The sequence below is a fragment of the Bombyx mori genome, chromosome 1 (genome assembly GCF_030269925.1).
Source record: "Bombyx mori chromosome 1, ASM3026992v2".
Lineage (NCBI taxonomy): Eukaryota > Metazoa > Arthropoda > Insecta > Lepidoptera > Bombycidae > Bombyx > Bombyx mori.
Window position 1 is genome coordinate 19,814,653 of NC_085107.1, and position 26,545 is coordinate 19,841,197.

The window sequence follows — 26,545 nt, forward strand, 5'->3', positions numbered from 1 at the left end:
GAAATTAAAAATTGCAAAGAATAAAATTTTATCTACAAAACTGAAAATAAAATGTAATAAAAAGTTTAATACTACAAAATCTATGTTTCTATGTTTGTTTTTTTTTTTATAACATCTTCATCACAGATCAGTAATATGACCTCCATTTTCTTTCTAGATTTTAATAGTTCAACAAGAAACGTCTGTTTCTAGTGAAATTAATATTAATTACATTTAACTAAATTTTGAAATTGAGAGGTTATTATCTTCTTTTTTAGAAGGTAAATTTATACTCATAAATTACGTAACGTAAATAAGAATAATTGCTAAACAATAAAAATAATCATACTATTCGCCGTCCACTCCTTACCAAAGCATAAAATAATAGTCGTGATAACATTCTTTCGGATGTTCTGGTTTGGAAAATAAGTACGTGAATTTGGTCATTTTACTTCCTGTTACATTATCTCCCCATAAAAACAGTTTAAAGGAAAATTCTCTCATATGGGTTTTTACTCTTCCAGTACAAAATTGTTCAAAATAGAAGGAAGATTGCTTCCTAACAATGGCCAAAAAATTTCAGGAACGCAGTTTCCAAACAGATTGAGATTGGTTATAGAAATTAATGAAAAAGTTATGAGAAGTCGTAAATCATAAAGATATAAATATTATGTATGGTTATTATAGTACCTAAGAGAAAAAAAAATACGTTTGTTATGAAATCTATATTTTAAAAATCGCATATTATTAATAATAATAAAACCTTTGCCTTTCCTTTTTAATTTAGAAGTTGTGCTACAGTAACGCCATTTTTAAATGACTTCATTTGACAAACACAATCGTGGACTGAATTAATAAATTTAATACAAAGTAAATACTCTGCTTCCATGGTGGCACCTTCTTCGTGCCGTCCCTCTTACTGGTGTTAGCGCGTATCATGACCACGAGTTTAAAATACTTTTGTCTCATAGCTCATGTTGGGCACCGGGTTCACATAAATAAGGCACCTATTAGGACATTCTGGTGGTAGGACGTCTTATGAGTTCGCACGGGTAGGCACCACCACCTTGTCTATTTCTGCCGTGAAGCAGTAATGCGTTTCGGTTTGAAGGGTGGGGCAGCCGTTGTACTTTTAAAGTGAGACCTTACAACTCATGTCCCAAGGTGGGTTGCACGTGGGGGCATTTACGTTGTAACATCTAGGGGCTCCGGCCACCACTTAAAATCAGTTGGGCCGTGAGCTCGTTCACCCAACGAAGCAATAAATAAAAATTCAAACGCTACGCTAACGTCAATGGGTTGCAGATATCACTAACAATGTCCTATCCATTAGCCTGTTTGTATTTATACCGCGCAGAGATGAGCGCCGATTATAGTAGAGCGGTGCTGTCTTGAGACTAAAAATTTTCCACTGAATTTCTCGTCGATCTTCTCAGTGGGTCGCGTTTCCGATCCGGTAGCAGATTCTCCGAAGCACTGCTCTTGCTAGGACTAGTGTTAGCAACAATTCCGGTTGGAACCCCGTGAGCGCTCACCTACACGTCAAGGAGAAGCTAAAATAGCCTCTCAAGGCTATCATAAGAAAAAAAAGACTAAAAACTAATACATATAGCACGGTAAGCAATAAAAGGAAAACGTGTAAAATAGACGTAGTGGGGAAAATGTTGTGGAGTGCACGATGCTACACGCGTGTAAAACTGACCCTATGATTTACAAAATTATATCATAACAATTATATTATCTATGTTTGGGCGTGAAACAGGCCACAAAATGATAATAAAATGAAATAACACACAAATGAAACTAGTTGTTTGTATTTCATATTTATATAATTATCTAAAAATATGAATAAACATCATTTTAGTTTTCAACTAATTTAAGTAATGAAAGCATGGAAACATATTTTTGGCTAAACTATACACCACAGAGCCCCAAGTCTTGTAATATTTGGCATATTTATACATTTGAATAGGCTTTTTGAGACATTCACCAACAGTTCATTATAATATTGAACATTATGTTCCTTTAATAATCCAGTCTTTTTATTTTTCAAAGTTTATACATTTTCTGAATTGGGTCTTTGGGTATGTGAACTTATGTTTAGCATAGCATTATTTCTCAACCTTCCATGATAACTAAGTTTGTCATGTAATTCCACATGTTTAAAGAAAAAACAATAATTTAATGAAAACATGTTGTACTTTATATATTAAGTATATGTGGACTTATAGAGCCCGTCATTTTCATGTTAGTAATTATTTTACACAATGTTACCAAAGTCAAAAAAAATAGACAGTACCATAATACAAACTTACGTTCTAAGATTTCTTATAAAAGGTTAATAATTACTCTGAAAAAAATGTAATGAAATCGTTACAAATTAGAAATATTATTTTATTTTAATGTCATATCTATTTAGTAGTAATGCACAGTAAGCAACTTCTTTTAATATACTTTTATTCTAAATTGGTCAATTATTTAGTGTATTATAAATAACTATTAGGTGGCAATTAACAGGATGTATTGACTTTTTATTATTTTTATCCTGTTTAAGAACAAATTAGTGAAGATTTCAAATTTTATCTATTACGTTTCTTCAGTCTTCATAGCACATAATTATAAGGTTAATAGTTTGATAGTTTATTAAGTTGCCAAGATTTTATTGAACAACCTATTATATGAAAACTATATATAATTTAAATGACAATGTATGTTAATTCGATAATAATCTTTAACCCACTTTTTCAATGTTCATTGATACTGGAAAGAAATATGACAAAATAAGTACAACTAGACTCTGTCAACACTTCTTCAACAATGATAGATTCAGACCAGACATTAGTCGACTTTGTGGTAAGTGGTGGTGGTGGAAGGTGAATCTAAAATGTTAAAGTTGTTCAGGTCTACATATATACGATAGTAATGTATAAAAAAATAATTACAGAGCCAGCACAGTGACCCAAAACAAGTGATCGCATATAATCAGTAATGAATCCACCACATTTTGAGAATCACTATTTTCTCAAAATTGTTATTCAATAACTAACAAATGTAGAATCTTTTATTTTCTGACTATGCTGCGCGACATATGTATTCATGACATACATTGCCAAGAGATTTATCAACAGCACTGAAATAATAGCCACAATAGTAAGGCGTCTAAGCAACCAACCAATACACAATTTACTAATTACAAAAAGATGTACAAAAAAGTTGCTAATTTAAATTGACTATTTACATTGTTTAAATTTATTTAATATATTATGAACTTAAATAAAGCACCATTACAAAAAAAGTCACAATGCAGGGGTATCGTTTTTAAATTAATTAAAAAGTAAAAATGTAACTATATTTATATAAAACTAACTATCGCAAATTATGTACGAAATAGCATTTTCCTTGCTTGAAACTTTACAAATTTAATGACAAAAAAAATCTACAAAATCGGAAAGAGAGATCAGCTACTAGTAGAAACACTTCCCAGTCTCATACGCCAATGGTTTACAATGAAATTATCATTACTATTATTAACTGAATCTTATGTGTATAATAATTATGGGTATTAACATTATTAAAATATCAAAGCATCGCAAAAGTATATAAAAGTTCAAGAAGAAAATTGGAATGTAGAACATAGAAATATTTACATTTTTCGTACAACTTAAACACAGACTTTGGTCACATTTGTTGCGACATCACGCGCCGAACATTCCTAATTGAAAAAATATATATTTTACTTTTAAATCAATTCTCATTCAATTTCATTCAATTCTATTTCATTATCAACTACTATCAAATTCTCAAAGTTTAATTATGTTTCAATTGCGAATCATATTTATTTGTGTGTTAGTGTTCTAATTTCGTTTCAAATATTATTAAATTAAAATAGGACAGACTGTGGCAACTTACATTACTATTACTTCCATTAGATCAATATCTTCACAGTTGAATGAACAACTGATTGGATTGGAAGATCATATTATTATTAGTGTTTCTTGGAACATTAAGTAAAGTATGGTAAGCCGCAAGTTGAACCCTTTTATTGGTTAGCTAATTGATTATAGCTCATTGATCATATTTGATCATAGCGAAATTACCCTTATAGGTACTTAATAATAAAAAACAATATTGTTTTATTACTTACGCATTTTTGGATACCTACCAAAGAATGTACTATTTACAAAGATCTCTTACAAAAATTTAAAATGAGCAGTACATATAAATATATATCGTACGATTCGATAACGGCTCCAACGATTAGGATCAATATTGTATAAAGTCCACAGCTTTCTTCGGTTTTCACAACTCATAAAGATAATTAAGTACTACTTTTGTTTTAATTCTGCCTTTTTTACGTGTGATAACTAGACGGTAAACAGAAAACCTGTCAAGCATTCGAAAGATCAGATTAGATAAGTTTTATAGTGTATTTGTTTAAACATTTAAGTAATCAATGGAGCCCCCCTCGTCCTTTAGAAGATATGCGATTAATTATTTCTTAAAAATGTACAATCGTAACTTAGCCTATATCTCTATTAAGATTGGTGTTAATCATTTTTAGATTGTAGTATTATAGTAATAATTGACTTTATGGAACATGCAACGAGATCATAATAATCATTTAATCAATAACATGTTACTTTATATTCAAAGTATAAAACTTGGGCAGGCATTTGATACTTTTTAATTTCCTTACATTCGATAAACAAGTAGTATATTAACATGAAAACTTTAATATAAATATGAAGCACATTTTTTATCTCAAAAGCTAAAAACGTCTGTAATAGATATAAAAAACCATTTATTTAATTATTTAGGATTGTCCGTTAAAGAACGATTTTAAGTCACGACGGTTTGCTCAACATCTCACTCAACATGGTCACAGATGAAATTATTACATAAGATACTTTAATACGAGCTGCAAAAGTTCTACTTACTAGATATTTTATGAATAAAATATATTTACGTGAGAAATGTGTAACATCGAAATGTTCGAATACGGAAACTGGATGTAACCGGTAGGATTTCATTCAAATTACTGAGCAACTATCAGAAGTATGATGATACCAAACTGTTTGCCTTACCTACCAAAAAGGGTAGACAATAGTAAACAAAATCATTATTGACATTAGAAACCTACATAAAATTTTGATGACGCAATTTAGGGCACAGAGTTTTGGTGAGTTTCAACTTGTATTTATATAAAAAAATATTGTGATTTTCTTACACAGCACAATAACTTGTAGAATGTTCAATTACTAGATATTGTGTCGAGACCAACCTTGTGAGGAACATCTCATTGATAAAGTATTTTATCAATTTTAGTAAAAACTAACTATGATATTAATAACACCTATTATATAAAATACATATTCTTATTTCTTACATTTTGTACCTAAAGTTTGACAGAGTGCTGTTTACTTTAAAACAAAAATGATAATTAAACGGTGAATATGTGTGATACGCAAATAAACTTTGTTCATGGAACCTAAGTATCAAACTATATAAATCGTCTATTAATAAACAGTTTTAAATATTTTATTATTTTTAATATATGCAAAAGCTTAAATAAATAATTCAACTCTATTTTACCTTTTGAAACTTTATTTATAAGTTCCATTTTGTATAACTTACCTAATATTGCTTTGATCTTATATTTTCAGTCTTGATAATACTTCATCCAGATTAAGGCTACATGACATCGTTTAAATGTTGTACAATTCAATTTCGTACTATTATTTATTGTATAAATTCCAACGTTTCAAAAACTAATTTTCGTATTAGTAGTGAAAGACAGTCAGTCTCATGCTTCGAATAATTTTAAAATGAATATTATAAACCGAGCAAAGCTAAAAAATGGAAATCTCAATAGAGCTGTTGAGTATGCATTTTACGAAGTTAATTCTGCTGTGACCTATTTAACATACAAAGAATTAACCAGCAGTCGAATATCTCATCGAAATTTAGTCAAATTTAAAAGTTAATAGCTATCTATTTACACTAATCATTTAACTTCACCAATTGGGTTTGAAACATTGCTGGATAGCTTTATGCCGGAACCACACTGCGCTATTTATTATGCGGGTTATTCATGCGCATACGGCGAAGTATGGAGAGTATATTCGCCAATATTCTCTTTATTCGTACGCTTTATTCGGAAGAGGTCGACCGAAAGACATGGATGGAGTGTGTGAATGACGATATGAGAGATAGAGGAGTGAGTGTTGAGATGATGGCTGATAGAAGAGAATGGCCGAGAAATATTAGCTGGGCCGACCCCACCTAGTGGGATAAGGTGGAGAAAAAAAGATAGCACTTAAGCACGAATAGCAAATATGCGTATCCGTCGACTTGTCGGTTTTTTTGACACACTTCAAAGGACACGAACAAGGCGAATATGCGCATCGACTACCCACACGTCGGTGAGTCATTTACACGCTTGCGGCGGTCGGGTATCGACGTGTCTTATGACTTGTAAACGTCCAACAGCGTTTTCTTTTCGGTCTTTTAGTAACTTTGTACTTGCACAACAAGTACTGGTAAGAAGCATTTAGATAATAATAAATTGCAGCAACTCTCAACACGTCCATCGCTCCACGCCAATAACGAACATATTTGCCTTATTTGGCATAATTCAGCGCACAAGTTATAAAGTGTGGATGGCATGTTTTTGTTTGCGCGCATAAATATTATGGCGAATACGGCGTAGTCACATAACGAATAGCACATAACGCAGTGTGGTTCCGGCTTTAGAATAATATTGTATGCGTTTTTTACCTTCTCCAACATTCATAGATTTTGATTTGTCTTTAGCGTTCTTATGTCGTTTCAACGTTTATTGAATATTTTTTTATCATCATCATCATCATCATCATTCTTTCCTATTACCCTCTGCTGGGGTGTAGGGCTCGAATCAAATTTTTCCATTTACATCGGTTTTGGGCAGTGTGTTCTAGCTCCTCCCACGTTATGCCCTTAATTATAAATTATAATTCACGAGTCTATGTCTATTATCTGTCCCCTTTCTCTGTACGCTTCTTAATATTTTAAATATTCTTAATTGTATTCAGAGTGGTGCATAAGTTCTTAGCTACTATAGTTGGACTGATAAACAATAAATAGTTAATGGCTTTTTAGTAACTTGAGAGTCCCCCTGTGGACTTTAGTTTTGTCATTAATTATTATTGTCATCAATATTACCTCTTAAAATAAGAGTACGTATAATTTATTACATAATGGCTGTGCCATCTTTGAAACCAGTACACATAATTCTCAGGTTACACATCTCAGGTTATTCCTTCATCATGTAAGTCATTCGTGAACATAGGTTCAGTAAGTATATCATTACAAACATTGTTAAACGCCTGCGGGATTTGAATTCCGACACAATCGCATCGCTCGATAATAGTGCATCAGATGTCTTATCCTTTAAGCCACGACGACCACAAGTTGCTTTTTTCCACTCCGACACGCTTCCTTATATCCTCGATATGTCATTTGTTATATCTATTACCTGAATACTCCTAACTAATCAGTTATATATAATTTAAGGAGCCCGAAAGTTCACAATTTTAGAATAAGTTATTCTGGTACTCTTTCCTTCGAGAGGCAACTTATTCTGAAAGGTGATCATAATCATTACCAAGACAGTCACTGCGCTGCTCTTAGCCCAATATCTTCTTAGTCTCAATACATGTCGTAACGCTTATAACAACTATACTTTCCATCAATTCTACCAGAGTTCTATGTTATTATTAAAACAATCACTTTATTTGTCATACCGTGCATATCGACCAAAATCGGTTCATCAAACGACTGTTTAATGTATTGAATGGCTCAAGTTTAACCATCATGTAGTTATTATTGTATATCAATTAAATTTTTATATAACATCAACAAGGACTCCATACAATAAAAATCGAGTTCCAAGGCATTTTGACTTTGTACGAAAGACGAATGATAAACCTACCTGCTGCATTATTCGTTGCACATGTTTTCAAATTTATGAATCAGTTATTATTCAACAAGTTACGCATAGTCACCGTTTAACTAGAATCATTATTAAGGCTTGCTTCAAATACAACATCACGACGGTATTAAGTCAATATTTGAATACTCATTAGTCTCGGCCATCTAAGACGCAGCATTTGTTGTATACTGTTGTACACAATGATACAGCATTGTAACAAATCAGGATACTATAACAAAACGCTTTCATCATTCCATTGGTATGAACATTATTCTCCAATTCATTCGGTCAGCATCAGGAATAACTTTACTGCGTTTAAATTTTTAGACAGTTCTCACGTGTAACACTTTCGGTGCACACGTACGCTACAGTAGGAGCGTGACGTTTTCAATCATCGTATCTGGTCGCGAGCCAGTCGATGTAACGGTCGACGTCGCTCCTAGTGTAGGTTTCGGCCGCGGGTCACTTCAAGTAGCTCTTGTAAAGCAACAACGATCGGCAGGTGTCTCTCTCTTGCTCGAGCAGGAATAGCATGTCACGGTGATTGATGCGCTTCAGACGAGTCCGGAGGGCTAGTTGACTTCGGCCAGGCTGAAAAAAAAAAACGTTTCTCATTATTATATTGCAATAACTAGTATTATAAACTTCAAATGGCTATATAGTATTGTAGTTAAGTTTAATTTTTTTTTCCTAAGCTGAGAGCCTTGAGAGGCTATTTCAGCGTAACCTTAACTAGTAGGTGAGCTCACGGGGCTCAAACCTGACGGCGTTGCTAACACGAACCCAAGGAAGAGCCTTGCTTCGCAGAATCTACCACCGGATCTTAAGTTTGAAAGGCAATGGATCAAACTAACAGTTCCACATGGTATGTGATAACCACAATACACTACATTTAAATACTTGTAAAGTTTCAATACAATACTACTCACAAATCCAGTAGTCTGCGGTCCAGGAGTGGCTGTGTCTCCGGAGGCGCCTGGTGCTTCTAGTCTTGGTTTCTTTCGCGGTCCAATAGCTTGTAAAGCGGTCAAGTTGGCTTCCCTTTGACGAAGCTCCTCCAACTCGGCACGTTGCATTTCTTTCGCCTTTATTATAAAAATGATTTTCAGAAAATACGAATCTTAATCATTATAAAAATATCCCTCACAAGACTTGACACAACACAAAAAGACACGAAACAACAGTATGTATTTCAGAAATCCCAAGTACAGGTCTGCCCTATCATTAAGCACTATGTTTTGCTGTTGTTACATTATTTTTTGTTATAATTTTTTCATTCATTTTATGGGTAGTAAAAATTCAATCTATTGTATTTTCTTACTCATATACAATATACTCAAACAACTGCTGTGAACTACTCAACAATAACTTATTAATACAATTATATCCACAATGATCACACACTATTATCTCTACTAAACCTGGCATATAAAACAAAATTGCAATTGTAATTATTTTCTGAGATAAACTTGTAAACTAACTATCAACTTAATATATATTGAATAACTATTTTCTGAGAATAAGGTCTCATACCTTAGCCTTCAATTTCGCCTGTTCGGGATCCTCGTTCTTCGATCGAGACTTGGCAGCCCTAAGAAGCATTTCCCTCTCTGAGTCTTCCCTGCGTTTCTTGTCGACCCGGTCCAATTCTTCTAGAAACTTAAGTTGGCCCTTTACATCTTGAGTCACTTCATAACGGCTATCAGACTGTTGAAAAACATGCCATTTTAACAATAATAAATAGTTGATGGCAAATCACACACAATCACCGAGCCTCAAGCTAATATATTGTATATTATATATTTACAATTTTGTATATTGTGCATTATACTGTGTCACAAATGAAACAAAGATTTTATTTTTTTAAACATTTGCTTGTTATCTCAAAATAACGATTCTAATTTATAAATTGCAAAAAAATGCATTTTAAATGTAACCTAGACAATAATTTCCAGTATTGTGAAGTAAAATCAAATATGGTTGCTTTAATAAACAAATATCATGCAAGCAATACTATTTAATAACAAAAGGCCAAGCATAATTAAACAAAAAATTCGCAAATAAATAGAATTAAAATCATTGTTAGAAGTTCATATACATATTTGGGGTATTTTATTTATAGTATAATATTTTAAATATTCACGAGACTCTTCTAAATGCCCCCGGTTCCCATGACAATAAGGTTGACACAGCTTGCAACCACTCTTGTTCACATTACTTTTTTATAATAAAAAAATAATAATTAAATATAGTGACGAGCCTTATCTCAAAACTGTGACCTCTCACATGAGAAACGCCAATTTAATACTGATTTATTGAAGAATTTAGAATTAAGAAAAAATAAGTTTTTTTGTTCACTTTTGGATAATTTCCTGATGGGAACATGCAAAGGGCTGCGTTATGTTACGAAGTATTATTTTTATAAACTTTTTGAATTTTAATTTTATAAATATTGATAAAATCCACGGGTTTAAAAATGGAGTAATGCAGATTTTATGAAAATTTTATTATATTTTTATTTGTAAGGATTGTAATTTGTTTAGATAACGAGTATTACTTTTTTCAATGAACAGAGTAGTACAAGCTTGAGACCTGATCAAAAACGTTGAATCGCTTAGCAATAAATAAAAAATAAACCCAGTTGCAATCAAAGAGGGAAGAGCAAAATAATAATTTGATTTTTTATTTGTATCAACAGAAATAATGAAATAATTAGTTAATAATGCAACTAGTAGAAACGTTTCATAGAAAAAATAAAATGATGTAAAATAAAAAAATCGCATCAGCAATGAAAAAAAAATCGCTTAGTAACAATCGCTTCAGTATAAATTTTAGAGCTTATGCAAAATTACAGTGAGCCAAACTAACTATACTTGAACTTGTATGTAAGATAATAAAATAATATTAAGAGGATACATATTTTGTCAAGAAAACTATTCCCCTTATTGCTTATCTTTATAGATACGTTAGTGAAACAGATGTTTAGGTAAAGTGCTATGAACAGTAAGCTGCCTGAAGTCTAAGATTGGCAAATCAGGAGATTAATCAATAGTAGAGTTTATTAGTGACTAAGCTAAGGATGCTATTATTAAAGTACCAGTTGTTTGAGGCACTTATTTGACGGTAATCGGAGAATAATAGTTATTTATTAAGATTTACGCTCCTTCTGAATATACAGAAGGAAATATATTTTGAGATTCGGCAGCGGGTTCCAGTTGAGGTTTCACGCGGAGCCGGTTTTGAATTTTCTCACCTTTATAAAATGATCGATTCTGTGCTGAGCTATCACAGCTAGTTTCTCGATAAGATTTTTAAGTCTCTCCTGTACTGCATGACTGATGAGGGCTGCCACTTCCCCCGTCGGCTCGTCGAGATTGTGTCGTGCTATTATGGCTTTAACCCTGGCTTGCATCACGCTCGTCGGCACTAAATATTCATCTTTGCACGATCTGTTGGAATGGATCCAATCATCCAAACATCCAAATTTTGCGATTACAAATTTGAACGTTATTGGATATGAAAACAGGTTAGTAAAGTGTAAGATTTACTGAGATGTCATTTACCTTCTAGCAAGCAGTGGTAAAGACGCATCGTAGGACACCTTACTTATCAAAATTCGACATGTACCTAGAGATCAGAAGTTAATGATCATAGTCTATCCAGTTACAAATCGGGAGAGACGGTGTATTAATCCGGTTTCATCAAACGATTATTATATTCTCTATAATCTCTGCTTCTTAATATTTTATTCGTTTATTTGCTACTCTCAAAGTAGGCTGCGGTATTCAAAATGATATCTATAGTTCCCGATAATTAATTAACACCAAGTGAGCTATGAGCTCAACACTCTATCTACAGCAAGGCTTTGACTTTTTAGCACAAATTAAGAACCTCATCAATGATAATTTAAGTTTATAGTCATAGATTAAAGTATTGTTTGTTTATGATAATCACCTAATCTGAGTTCCGATCATCTCCGTGGAGCCGAGAATCCTCTGCGACTCCTCCGCCAAGTTGACTCCACCCATGGCCGCTACGTCATTGATGTCGTCATCGCCAGCCATCTTGTCGTCGGTGAACGGTTGCGAATAACTAGAAGATTTCTTCTCCTTATCTTTCAGAAGCGACTTGCCAGGAGTCAGTACGGTTGATAAAGCAGCTGAAGGCAATTGGCCTCTCGGGAAGGCGCCCTTGTTGTTCAACTGCATCGACTTGCCGCTACTGACTTTGCTAACGTTGATCTTGGTGTGCACAGGAATGTTCTGTAGAACCGCTATCGTACTGCCCGGTTTCGATGGTGGTTTTTGCTGCTGAATATTTAATTTACAGATCAATTTATAGTTGTCAACCCGAGTAAGCATGCAATTATCCAAACGTGCCTAGCAAATTGAAGACATTCAATTTTAATGACAGATCGAAAGTTTGACAGTTTTTTGGTTAAATAAACTATTTAATTTTTTGGTATAAAAAGTTCATAATTGTTATATTATAAAACAGGCATGTTATAATAGGATAAGTTAGGAATGCCCATCAAAATTGCTCGTCAGTGAAAATAAATACCGAGACGGAAATACTGTATAAATATAAAAGATGTCAGTTGATCCAAAGATTTTAGTTTTTTCGTAAAAAAACGAACTAGCTATTATAGTCTAGGTTTTAACGATATTTCTAAAAATAACATTGATAAAAGACCAAAATGACAATAACGGACGACCACTGTACAGACAAATACCTACATCAAAAAACTAATATACTGTAGTGATAGAAAGCAGAAATACGATATTTTTTAATACTAAAAAGCAATTGTATTTTTAACATTAAAAAAAACGAACTATCCAATCGCAACAACGGAATTAGAGTTCAAAATACTGCGGAAAAGCTAAAAACAAAAAACAAATTTACATTACATAGGTAAGTCGGGCAGACAGTAAATTACCATGCGAAAATACTAAGTATAATAAAATAATAAATAGAGACAATGATGATTTTCATCGATTTAAAATTAAACAGCGTTAGACTATCCGCATACTGTTATTGTAATACAAAGGTTTATGGCTTATTCGAGACGTAGTTAAAATGGACAGTTGGGAAACAAATAAGATTGTTAAATGCATTCATTATTATTATTGGCAATCGCTGGCCGACTAGCGAGATACTTTACTGACACCCTCGCCATAAGTGGTTACCGGAGCCCATAGACATTTACAACGTAAATGCCGCCACCCAACTTGAGATACCTATAAGTTCTAAGGTCTCAAGTATAGTTACAACGGCTGCTCGCCCTACCCTTCAAACCGAAACACACTACTGCTTCACGGCAGAAATAGGTAGGGTGGTGGTACATAGCCGCGCGGACTCACAAGAGGTCTTTGAACCAGTAAAAAATGTCTATAAAATGCCTCACAACTCAATGTTTAGTTTGTGTGTTTGTTGGGTGTACACTCCTAGAATGCTGACGTCATGGGGAGGAGGCGCGGTATTTAATTTAGTCAACCTTGATGCTTCTTTGTAATTACATCACGTTGTTTTTCTAATCAATAGTCACTGCCTTCGTTCATAAATTCCAATAATAAATACATAAAGGTCTATCGTTTGTAGACAAATAATAATTCGAGAATTTATTTTACTCGTACATATTTTATATTCTAAGATTTATGTTGTGTTTTCTAAGATACCTTGTTTGGTTAACCTAAGGTATGAATTCCAGTGTAATTGATACATCTAAATTTCCCTGTAGTTTTATTTTCGCATTTGTCTTACAATATATTTTGGCTGTATGGTGTCTAAAGGGATTCACCGCAGAGTTCAGCAACATTCTTTGAGAATTATAGCAGCGACCTGCGATCATCAACCGGTATTTACTGGTGTTAGGGCGAATTGTAAACCCGCATGGTACCATCCCACGACAATTTCTACTGTAATTGGTCAGTGTTCTGATTTAAAGGGTGGGACAACTGATATACTATACAATTTAGACTTCAATTTTATGTTTTAAGGTTGGTGGCAGGGTTTACGTTGTGATGTCTATGGACTCTTTTTTTTACCATATTTCTGGTACCCTAAGGGGCTATTTCAGCTACGCGCAGACGGGTAAGTGAGCTCACAGGTTTAACCTGAGAGAATTAGCCCTAGGAAGAGCAATTCTTCGCAGAATTTACCACCCAATCGAATTTACCGTCCAGTGACTAGTTTTAATCGATGGGCTGTGAGCTCGTTCACCGTTTTACACAATAAAAAAGAAAAAGATCGTGTAAGTTCAGTTGAGTAGTTTGAAATATGAAAGCATAACAAGTAAAAATCTTACTTTCGCATTTATATTATTATACAGATGTATGAATAGCATAACATAGATAATAAGTAATCTGCACACTTTCAACAGTTTTTGTTCGAACTACATAAGTGTACATTGGACACTTCTGTGTATTTCAAACGTAATTGAAATTTAAAGCAGAAATATAATTTACTAGCGACCCGCCCTCGCTTCAGAAACTGTAATTTATTATTGATTTCTCCACTAATGGATGTTATTATACATATAAACCTTCCTCTTCAATCACTCTATCTATTAAAAACAACGCATCAAAATCCGTTGCGTTAAAAATTTAAGCATACATAGGGACAGACAGATAGGTATAGGGACAGATAAAGCAACATTGTTTTATACTATGTAGTGATACCCTAAAACGTTGATCAACAAATTAAATGACATAACACCGACAAAACGACTCCGAAGTTCGTGAATATCAAAAGGTATATGCCGCGCCGTCACCCAACGTAAGAAGTGGGATGGCTGATTAGGCCCGTACGGATTTCCACTGTAGTTAGACGCCTGCAGCACTAGAAATAGGCTTAAGGATCCTGTACTCGTCAAACTCAGCAGAATTCGATGTTGAACCTAAGTCATACATCACCCCGCTGAGTTTCTCGCTGGATTTTCTCAGCCCGATTCAGACAGATGAATTCACGCCAAACATAAGCACTAACCGGTTAGTTGCTTACATATTAAAAACTTACATATTAATTAAAAACCTACATATATTACACATTGAAAAATAATTATTGTGCAATGTTTAAAACCGGTCGCATTTTATACATACTTGACCATTTTTATTTGATAGACGACCAGACTCGTTTTTATTACTTTCGAAATATATTTGTAAACGGCCAACAGTCCATAATAATACGTTCATTTGCAAATTTAAAGTTAAACAATCATTTATTAGCTGAGATTGTGTAAACAGAATGCTAGTTAATCTATCTCTGACACAGTGAATTCATGACTATTTGAGGCGGCATGCAAAATTGCTTTTAGACAAATAAAGGTTAAATCGATTGACCTGACTCACATTTATTAATTCAATAAGTTAATTTTACTTCATCGCAGCATTCCTTTAGTGTGGTATACGCATACAATCATTAACTAAATTAGACTTCTAATAAGTGCAAAATATATTATGATACAAATTCCAAAAAGAAAAGGCATTTTTAAACTTTCTGAATCAGTAGACGAGAGAATCGTCTTAGATATAAACGTATGTGTATCATTGTTTTTGCAATCTTCCAATACTTTTCCGTCATAATTACGCAATTGTTTTTCTAGGTGTCGATGGGATGGCCTTGGATTACTTACGTCACTGGTCAAAGGCGATGATAGTTGCCGTAAGCGATCGATTATACAGAAGTTTATGACGTGTATGTATATACGTTGGAGTCAGATAGTCCAACTATTTTTAGAGGTAATGCACGCTGCATTGTAGGTCTATGATTACAATAATCTTGCCTACTTCTATCGCAAATATGTTTATGTGAGACAACAGTATTTTTTTAACTTTCATAATGAAGGAATAACATATTTTAATAAAAATGAAGCCGTTTTTTTTTTGTGGAATAAGTACCGCCATCATGACAATTTCTGCTGTGAATCAGTGTTGCATTCCGGTTTGTGTGGTGGGGCAGTCTTCATACAATCCAATTGAGACAGCGGCCTCATATCTCTCATATGGGTTGCGGCATTCCTTCTGTCATGACTACAGGTTTCGGTAACCACTTAAAATCATATGCGCCGTTAGTTAGCCCAAACAACGGCAATTGAAATGCCATGACCATGTTCGGGATGAATGCCGATGAGCCAATGACCACGGGTTATGAGCAAACAGGGCTCTGTTTTGGGCTAGACTATTTATTTATTTATTTAGACTAAAATATAATACTAAAAGCCGTAATGTTGCTTACTGCTTAGAAAAGCCATTTAGAAATTGAAGAAATGTAGTCTAAACGTAGCCTAAAATTTGCGCTCTAAATCTAATATTTATTTTTGCATTATTTCCCTATTTAATATGATAAAGCCGGAAACTTATTTTTATTGACAGTCGAACATATAGCCTACTTGATGGTGAGTGGTCACCAATGTTCATCAATGCTCAATAATGCCAGCGACATAGTCAAGCCGCTGTCTACCACTAATATAATCATTAATGCATTTTTAACTGCGGTACGTTGTTCTCAAGATTATGGTGCTTTTCACGGTCTTATGAAATAATTATTAAACTTGATATACATAGTTCCAATACTCGTTTAAACATGCAAATTAATTTCAAGTTTTTCTTCTTCTGAGAAATAAGGACATTTTCCTTCCTTACATCTTCCTGGACACTTCATATTACGAAATTAAAAACCTAAGAGAAAAATCCGTCGGATCTTAAAATATATTTTTATTTTATCTTTTTGCGAAGAAATGTAACCGCAATACCACATATACATTTTTATAAATTATTTGACGGCCGTTGGTGAATATATTCAAAGCTGCGTGTACTCTATTCATCCAGTCGCCCTGGACCGCAGCAATAACAAAAGTTAGACAAAGACTACCACAAAAATTTGGAAATTATTATTTTCTATATTTCTAAAATTAGTATTTTCAACTAGTAAACGGACATATATCGAAATAGCGTAAAAAATAAGATATTGTTTATCTTAAAGCATACACACTAACGAAATGTTGTAAAGCACTATTATTGTATTTCTTGAAAATCAACCTTTCAAAGGTCATTTTCAAAGCACTCAACGAACACGTGATTTTGCATCGATATTTTATTATCGAGATGCCAAAAGTCAAAAAAGTCAATATAAATAATGGAATGATGATCTTGTTATTATTGAGAGGAAGTAAGATATATAAAAAAAAAAATATCACAATAATAATAAGTGCAAATGCAACGTCGATATCATGACCTACTGACGAACAAACATAAAGCCATCGGAACCGCCTTCAACATGTACACTACTCATGCAAATATACACAAAACATATCCAATGTTTTATCATTAAAATAACTGTACATGTTACAATTACTATTGATTATGTTTTTAAAACCATCAAATCTTATGCTATAAAATACCGTTAATGTTAGGTATAAAATTAGCAAAACGTTTGAAACTGTAACGTATAAGTTATTTAGTGGCATGTTCCTCGGAGACGAAGGGTTAAAGAGATAGTGGCGGTCCCATTTTACAAACCTGTGTGGGAGCTGTCGTCTGCAGTGACTGAACGTTAATAGGCTTTGTCAGGTTGGCCAGCGTGAGCGGCATTACCGGCGGCAGGAGAGGCGTTAGCGTGGGACTCGACCCATCTTCCTCTGAAGGCTGGGCCAACACTAGCGATTAGTCGAACGACTAAAGCAACTCTCTTACTACTAATTTATTAATGCAACTCAAACGATAATGTTAAAAGTTCACTCATCAGATACGATATTGTCGATTCAAATAAAACACAACAAACCAAAACAAAGTGCCACAATCGAGGTGAAGAAAAACCGAAACCCATAATATGAACATGAAGATTGTATGTATTTTAGATGCAAATAAACTTGTGAACTCTGAACACAATTCTCAAGTTTCTTAATCACAATACAAATTCAACAAACTCATACTGTCAATCGTTAATTTAATGATTAGTAACTAAGCGTAACTCACACCGTACAAGTTGGCTGGAACTTACCAATTGTATGTTGGACGTGGCCACCACAGGTTGGGCGGGAGATGGCATCGTAGAGAAAGCTATGTGAGGCGCTGGAGGGTTTATTCCTTCAATAACAAGCTCTTTTGTAACCAAAGATTGTCTGAGCAGTGGCAAGCTTTTCTGTAAAGATTCATTAGTACTGTTGAAATGATTTTTTGATCTGATTTTTATTTTTTATTGCTTAGATGGGTCGACGAGCTCACAGCCCACCTGGTGTTAAGTGGTTACTGGATCCCATAGACATCTAAAACGTAAATGCGCCACCCACCTTGAGATATAAGTTCTAAAATCTCAGTATAGTTACAACGGCTGCCCCACCCTTCAAACCGAAATGCATTACTGCTTCACGGCAGAAATAGGCAGGGTGGTGGTACCTATCCGCGCGGACCCTCAAGAGGTCCTACCACCAGTAAAAATTCACGCCTTTATCGATAATTCGTTTGCTAACGGATAATTGAAGCTCTGTACATTTGGAATTTGAAATTTATTTTATCACATGCTTCTTATTTAAGGAACTCTACAATGTTAAAGACGGTATTATAAAATTATTTTCCTAACCAAACGACAATAATATAGTCAAGCCACTGTGACCTCCGTGCGGACGTAGCTGGAATAGCCTTAGGCCACAAGTGAATCGATAGGAAAAAAAGAACTCCTATTTTTTTTACCAACTGACTATGATGGACAGAGGATTCTAGTACCTTTAAGAATCCGATAAGGCAGGGCTGAGGACTCGCGTTAAGTAATCTTTCAAGTCTGTTGCAGAACTCTTCTGGTTCAACTTGGGCGTCGATAAGTTCCTGGATCAGATTCCGTACATTCATCTCCACTGATGGAGGCTCTTTGCTTGATAAGTCCAGGAGATTTGCTAAGAAATTACGGCATTTTTCCTTAGTGTTGTCCGAAGGTTTCTGTTAAAATTTTAGACGAATTGTTTATCGGAGACTTATCATAGTACTTTTTATATTTTGAAATCTGATATGAAAATATTTTTTCTAAATAAAACGAGATTAAAAGCAATATAACATTATAAATCTTGACCGCATCATAGTGCACTGTCAGTAAGATCTGCATCAGGTCAAACCACCAAATACATTTCCAAGGTAAAATCGTGTTCACACAGTTTCATAATCATGCAAAGCAAAAGGAAAAAAAAAAATTAATATAATTAAAGAGCGAAAATAAAAACACGACACACATAACTTACAACAGTTGTTACCGTTGGGGGTTGAGATTGAGGCGGAGGCGTACCGCAGTTTATATTTGGTATAGATGCTGGTATAACAGGCGTTGCCATCGGCGCAGCTGGCATCTGACCCGGTATAGGGCTGGAGGCCATGCTTGTTGACACCGTCGCGACGCCAGGATGCTGCACCAATAGATCCAGCCATTAATCATTGACCATTTTATAAATATCTATATTGCTGCCACCACACTGCACCACAAACTATGTTACTCGGTAAACTCTCGACTCATTTTTGAGAATTTTAAGTTTAATACCGGACGAGAGTATACCAAGACATCTAAACGAACGCAAATAAACTATCATTTGTCAAGGCGTCAATCACAAGCTTTTTAAAATATAAATATATGGAAATGCTTTAAATGTAAGGTGCATATGAAACTGGTAAAACGTAATTTTATCAAATGCATTTTGGTTATTTTTGGTGAATCATTGCAAGCTGGCAATTGCATCCAATTAAAGATATTAAATCATTTCAACCAAACACAAAAAATAATCATATAATTTACAACTATAACTCTAAATAGTTACATCTCCACTTCATCCAGAGAATTTTGAAACCAGGTCGTCCTCAGAAATGCTCCATAAATGAAGAAGCTCCATTTATTAATTTCATTAATAATTTTATATTATTGAAAGCATTCCATAATAGTGCACTTATTACTATATAGTTTCACTTGGAAGTAATCAGGCTGCTACAATATTATAAGTTTTCCAAAGACATTTGGACATTATGCTCACCCTTGCATACTTTATTCCTTCACCTTATTTAAAAAAAATATACGATACATACATAACTGTGTATGTGAAGACAGTGCATCAAAGCAATCATATTACAATAATCCCACTTGTAGCATGGTACTCATATAATGCATTTTCATATTACGCGATTTCAGCCCCTTGTATAACACGGGTGTTCACCTTATAACACGGGGATTTTTATACTGTGAAATTTATTATGATTTATACAGTTCATAATTAATTTTGCGTACTTTTGCACATTGTGTTAATCATTGTTGTTATAAAATAAAATTAATTAATTTATTTTGTGTTCCTAGTTTATGAATTGTAAAAACATTGGTTATATTGCATTATATTTATATATATTTGTATAAAACGCGTGTTATGGGATCACACAAGTGCGTCATATGAAAATACTCCTACAACGTGTTTCCTATAACATGGAACCAATTGACTGTGTTATAGGATGGATTACTGTATAATAATTTATAATAGATATTTTTGATATTTTTAAACAATGGCTTGTCTGTTATACAGTTAAGATTATATTAATCAAATAACTTATAATTTCTAAAATTTATAAAAAATTTATTAAAGTATAACACTAAATTATAAATATATCTATAAACACATATCTAATTATATTGCATATATTATTGTATTTACTAATAAATATTTAAATACTTGAAGCAGCTTAATAACTATGCATAATAAGCATGCTCTACAGCTAGCACGGACATTTGGCTTATACTTAGATGTACTGTTGGGGTACCAGCGCATATATTTATGCCTTACATTAAACTAATGAATCCAGGTAATTAGTATTTATAAGTAATGATACTCCAATTAGAATCTTCTTACCTTGTTAATAAGAACATGCACCTTCACCACATTTGTACATGCATGAACAACATGAAATTGGACAAACATGAGATTCTCAATGTGGCGCAAGAGAGAGGGGGGGTTGTCCAATCTCAGTCAGGGTGTGAGTGGTTGTGCCTACTTACTGCTGGCACAGTGGACAGCCTGATGGTTTGAGGCTGGGGCGTCGTGAGAGAGCTGGCCGCTGGAGCGGGACCCACTCTCAGCAACTGGTATTGACCATTCTCTGTCTTTAACAACAAATGACCCTGCTGGCCCGGTTGTAGACTTGGTAGTGTTTGCAGCGTTATCTAAAAATTGAACGCTTCAATTCAATTTCACCTACTTCTTCATTAAATGAAGAGTAACAAGTGAAAGAATATATATTTTACTAAATATAAAATTGGAATGCGAATTCCTAAAGCAGGTCATTTGTTAAAATTTATAACACACTTCAGTGACATGACAACATTGACGGGACAGGTGACTGTGCAAAACTAACATGTATATGATATGATTATGACAAGGTTAGGATGGGTTAAGCTATTATTGATTACAATATTATACAAAAGCCCGAGTAGCACAATGCAATTATATATGACATATATGACATCTGAAATGAAGCTTTCTCAGATTCCATTAAACTGGTAAAGATTGCTTGATTTCATAAATTTTACTAATATTTTTATTTGTAGCAGTTTTATGGATTCCCAGAAAATTATATAATAAAGTTTAATTTATAAATCCATGTTGTATTAGGTTTATATTTTGAGGCATTATTTGATTGTAGGGTAGCAGAATTCAAAGTTAAATTTCAGCTTGTTTATGATATGCAAACCACTGAAAATTTGTTGAATCACCAGTGGGCCCATTTCCCATTGATAAAAGTTTAACAAGCAGTATTCTGTGTTTATGTGACAATTTGTGCAAATATGCTAAGAGTTTTAGATGACAGTGATGTTGCCCGAAGAAATCCATCCTCTTCATGTTTCAGTGAAATTTATTTACAGATAAGTGGGTATCTAAGAATTGTGTTAATATCTTTTGTACATAACCATAATGAACCATGTTATAACATTTATTTTTACAGCATAACATTATAATGCAGAAAGATCCTGTAGATTTTTTCTTTTTTGTTTTAGTTCCTCTATAATGTCTATTGTTAATTTGTTTTAGGACTGATAAAAAGACAATAAAAACAATAGAAGATTCTGATTTGATTAAATTAGAAATTAATAACATTAACTTATTTTAAGTTTAATGATTTTTATCTTTTACAAACATTTCAGAAAAGTTGCAATATACTATGTTTTGAATTTCCTAAATATTGTTTTATTTATAAAAGTTTTTTTTTTTTTGGTGGTATATTTACTTTACAACTTGTATCAGTCCTAAAAGTTTTAAATAAGTTTTAGTGACAAAACGCTTGGATAAATAATTAATGTATTAATATTTTAACATTTGAGACTTACGCCTGGTCCTGCAGCTCTGGTGCCAACAACTTGTGGGGTGCCTATCACTACTCTTGGTGATACTGTTGCTACTGACTTTTGTGCCGCAACTGCTGGAGCACCAGCTCTCATATTCAGAATCTGAACATTAGGGAGTATTGTGGGCTGACTCGAACCCAAGTTCTGAGTTGTTACAACTACATTTTGTCCAGGTTTGTTCAAAGTCATTACATTTGGTATTGAACCGGACATGCTTGAATTGGCTGTCATCGGTACTGTGACCATTCCAGACTGTATTCCCACTTGGCCCGAAGACGTCCCCTGTTTTAAAACTAAAGGAGGTTGCATCGCGTCTACTGACGTTATCAAATGATTTTGGGACGAGGACAACCCAACGAAACCGTTCGGAAGTGACTGAGCGGGAAATGTCACCGAATTTGGGTTAGAAAATGCTTGAGCCTGAGAATATATAACTTGTATGTTATCGTTACAATTGGTCACAGTACCACCCGGTGTCAAAGAGGAATAAGTACCAGGAACACTTGATTGGACATTATTACAGGACGTGCTATTTGTCAACGAGGGTCTGTGTATACTGTTCGCGGCAATACCGCAGCTAACTCCGCCTGTTGTATATTTATGACCACTTATAATAGAGCCCGCGTTCGAACTTAGCCCGGGAAACTGAGATGATAAAACGTTCACTAAAATATTTTGTGACGGCGCCGACGATACGTTAGTAACTAATTGGTTTTCGAGAGTGCCCACGATCGCGTTCACGGCTTTCTCGTCGACGTCTGTGGACAAAGCTTCCTCCAAAAACTCCGTTGACGCCATTTTCTACAAATCAGCGGATATGACACTGGACGGTTACAAACCGGTATTTACCGACAAAATGTGGTATCACTGCTTTTGGAAACAACTTTTATTTTTTACTTTTTAGATTTTTGTCTGTTTGATAAAAAGTACTTTTTTTAAGACAGCCCAAATAAAATCACTACCTTTTCAATAAAAAGAATAATTTTGTTATTTGACTGAAAATTGTACAAATGTTGGTAATACATGCTAAAAGTTGTCATACCTCAGATGACTATATACAATATTTACAGTTAAATACACAGGGACATAAAATAAGGTACATAAATAAATAAATAAACACCAACTTTGTGATCTGTTAAAAGTGTCCGCCAAAAAGTAGAACAGCGTCTTTGTACAAAGGTGAGCCAATTTACAACTGCAAAGGTTTCAGGCTAAAACTTATTCTTAATTCGCTATTCATAACTATATTTTAATTTTAAGTCTCTTTTGTTGTGATTGTGTTAGACACTTTATAAATTACGTTCTTATCAAATCCTAATGTTATAATACCACATTTTACTCCATCTAAAGTGATCGACATTCCTTAATGAATTGAATTATAATGAGGTCTAAGTCGCAAGTCGCAAAATTTTAGTTATGATATTAATTTATATTTTTGGAAAAATATTAACAAGCTAAAAAGCTACGTTAATATTTTTTAAATTATCTATACCAATATTATAAAGAAGAAAGATTTGTTTGTTTGTTTGTATTGAATAGGCTCCGAAACCACTGAACCGATTTGAAAAATTCTTTCACTGTTTCGAAGCTACATTATTCCCGAGTGACATAGGTTATATTATTTTTTGAAAAATTTAGGGATCTTACTAAAACTAAAACTCCAATAATGTAACCCAAGGTGTAAAAAAATTACCTTCAATATTCTTTCCATCGCGTGCCCTGCGAAAACTATTGATAATAGAATAAAATAATGTACAACTTTGTAGAACACATTATTTACAAAAAGTGTCGCAACAGCATATGTACTCTTATAGTTATTCCGCAATAAGTGTTCTTTTATTTAAAAAAAAATAAAACAACGTCAAATATCATTGAATTTTTTATTAAAGACCCGAGCGGAGACGGTGCGGGCCGCTAGTACTGTATAAATTGAATTAAATTCACGAAAATTTTAGTGCGTTTCAATATGATTAGTAGCATAAATAAAGTAGAGTAAACGAAATAAACGAAATAAAACACGATTTTAGGGCGAAATAAAGAAGGGACTTTAAGTGGGCTCCCTCAGAGGGTAGAACCCAAATATATTAAGTGTATAATCTATAGGCAGAACTAAGGAGTACCATCTAGTATATTAAAAAGTGTCCACTGAAAGGGAGCCAATTAAAGTGCTTTCATAGTAGCAAGTGGAAAGATTTTAAAACAGCGCCATAAACGACCACACTGCTGGTATGTTCCGATTTGCACAGCGAGCACTGTAAAGTGTGACGACAAATTAGTATACTGCGAAGCCGTTCCTTTACAGTACAGTTTAATGTCATCGACGTGGTCATGGCGGTGTTTTCACTTCAGCAAAAATTCTTGTTTAAATTTAGTTATATTTGAAAATAGAATATTCAAATTATTGTCAGTTGAATAAATCGCCAAAAGTAAACTGTATACTTTTTAGTAAAAAAAAAGTTGTTTTTCAAGCAATTTAATGTATAATAACTTAATAACCGTATTATTGAAATGAGGTTATGCACGGTAACCAAATCCGTCTACAAAAAAAGTAAAAGCAGTATTAAATTAGAGTCAAAAGGAGACCCCTTTCCAATAAACAGAGGCGTAAGACAAGGTGACCCATTATCTCCCAAGCTGTTTAATGCAGTACTGGAATGCACATTTAGAAGATTAAACTGGGATAACTATGGTATTATAATCAATGGAAGTCGCCTCAATCATTTGAGATTTGCAGATGATATTATCTTGCTAGAAGAAGATCCTAAGAAACTTGAACACATGATTAAAGAAATAGTAGAAAAAAGCAGAGAAGTAGGGCTAGAAATTAATGCAGATAAAACGAAACTAATGACGAACTCAACAGAAAGAAACATAGAGGTAAACGGAATCAAGTTCGAATATGTGAAGGAATTCGTTTACCTAGGACAAATTATATCTTCTGAAGACTCCATGTCCAAGGAAATAAACAAAAGAATAGCATGCGGTTGGAAAAAATACTGGTCCTTGAAAGAGATAATGAAGAATAAAGATCTAGGTATACATATCAAGAGAAAGACTTTCAACACTTGTATTCTCCCTTGCATGACTTACGGCTGTGAGACATGGAAATTAACTGACAAACATAGAGAAAAACTTGCTAAAACAGAGAGAGCAATGGAAAGAAGCATGTTGAGTATCAGACTTAGTGCAGAATTCGAAATTGGGAAATAAGAAGGAAGATAAAAGTAACGGATATAATAACTCGTATAGAAAATCTTAAATGAAGTTGGACAGGACATATTATGCTACGTGTAATAAGAGAAAATCTTTACTGAATATAAGGTTTTAATAAGCTAAAATTAACAGTAAAATTTGCTTTGATTACATTAGGTACATTGACAAATAACGAATAAAACAGATTGACAATTACGTCAACTTATGGCTGATAATTTCAACTAAGAAGTTTACATCACTACGTTGCAAAAAAAACAAGTGGAGTAAACAAGTAACTTTATGGTATCCAAGAGGGGACACCAGAAGACAGGGGCGACCAAAAACGAGATGGAGCGACGATACACGCCTAACCCTAGGACCATACTGGACCAGAGTTGCAGAGGACCGAGCCCAATGGAGAGAGCTGGAGGAGGCCTATGCCACGAGGCACGCTGAACTGCGAGATATACTATAAGAAATAAAATGTAAAAAAAACACAAAAATGTAAAATTTCATGGTTGTAGTTCGGAATTAAAGGGCTTTATTATTATTATGCACGGTAACAGTGATGAAGTGAAGATTTATGAAATCATGTATTTCCTTAAGTTACTGCGACTGTATACTGTCAGTCCTTAACGTCACAAATATCTCTGCAGTAAGAGCACTGAACACTGCTCGCAGTGTAAATCGGAACAAAGCCTTCACTGTAATCCAGCATACTTCACTCAGTTTAAAAACTTCTTCATACTATTTCCCCTTGCAACACTAGCGGTAATTCGGTGACTTTTGGAACTATAATGTGCTATTTACAGATGGACACTTTTTCAACTTGTCCCCTATACAATATGGTACTCCTTACCTCTACTCTCCATGTTTTTCGATGAACTAAGTACGATATTTCTGAAAATATGTTTGGATTGTGTAATACATCGTGTTAGTAGCAGTTAAATAAAAAGATAAATGGCCATTATGGCGGTTTTGCCAAAAGTTAAAAAGTCTGCAATGATAAGTCATGAGCTTACGTATTATTTAATTAGATTCAAAACCCATTTT

General features: G+C 33.8%; 1 protein-coding gene and 1 long non-coding RNA gene across 10 annotated transcripts; one reads left to right on the top strand and one right to left on the bottom strand.

The window, feature by feature from the left end:
• Positions 1-83: 83 nt before the first annotated feature.
• Positions 84-3,341, top strand: LOC134199624 (uncharacterized). Its single transcript, XR_009974180.1, has 2 exons — positions 84-408; positions 504-3,341. It is a non-coding gene; the product is annotated as an uncharacterized LOC134199624 (long non-coding RNA).
• On the bottom strand, positions 1,787-23,121 carry LOC101745755 (transcription initiation factor TFIID subunit 4). Of its 9 annotated transcripts, none has more exons than XM_021347150.3 (11): positions 22,283-23,121; positions 20,957-21,121; positions 19,185-19,334; positions 18,667-18,876; positions 17,945-18,085; positions 17,464-17,589; positions 11,903-12,258; positions 11,202-11,397; positions 9,482-9,655; positions 8,878-9,033; positions 1,787-8,539 (listed from the first exon to the last, which is right to left on the bottom strand). In XM_021347150.3, exons 1-11 carry the CDS (start codon positions 23,096-23,098, stop codon positions 8,411-8,413), a joined length of 2,619 nt encoding a protein of 872 aa, XP_021202825.1. In that variant the 5' UTR covers positions 23,099-23,121; the 3' UTR covers positions 1,787-8,410. The 9 variants fall into 9 exon arrangements, with proteins under 9 accessions (XP_021202825.1, XP_021202824.1, XP_021202823.1 ...); XM_021347149.3 differs by having other exon boundaries at positions 11,903-12,255; positions 19,173-19,334; XM_021347148.3 differs by having other exon boundaries at positions 19,173-19,334.
• Positions 23,122-26,545: the final 3,424 nt, after the last annotated feature.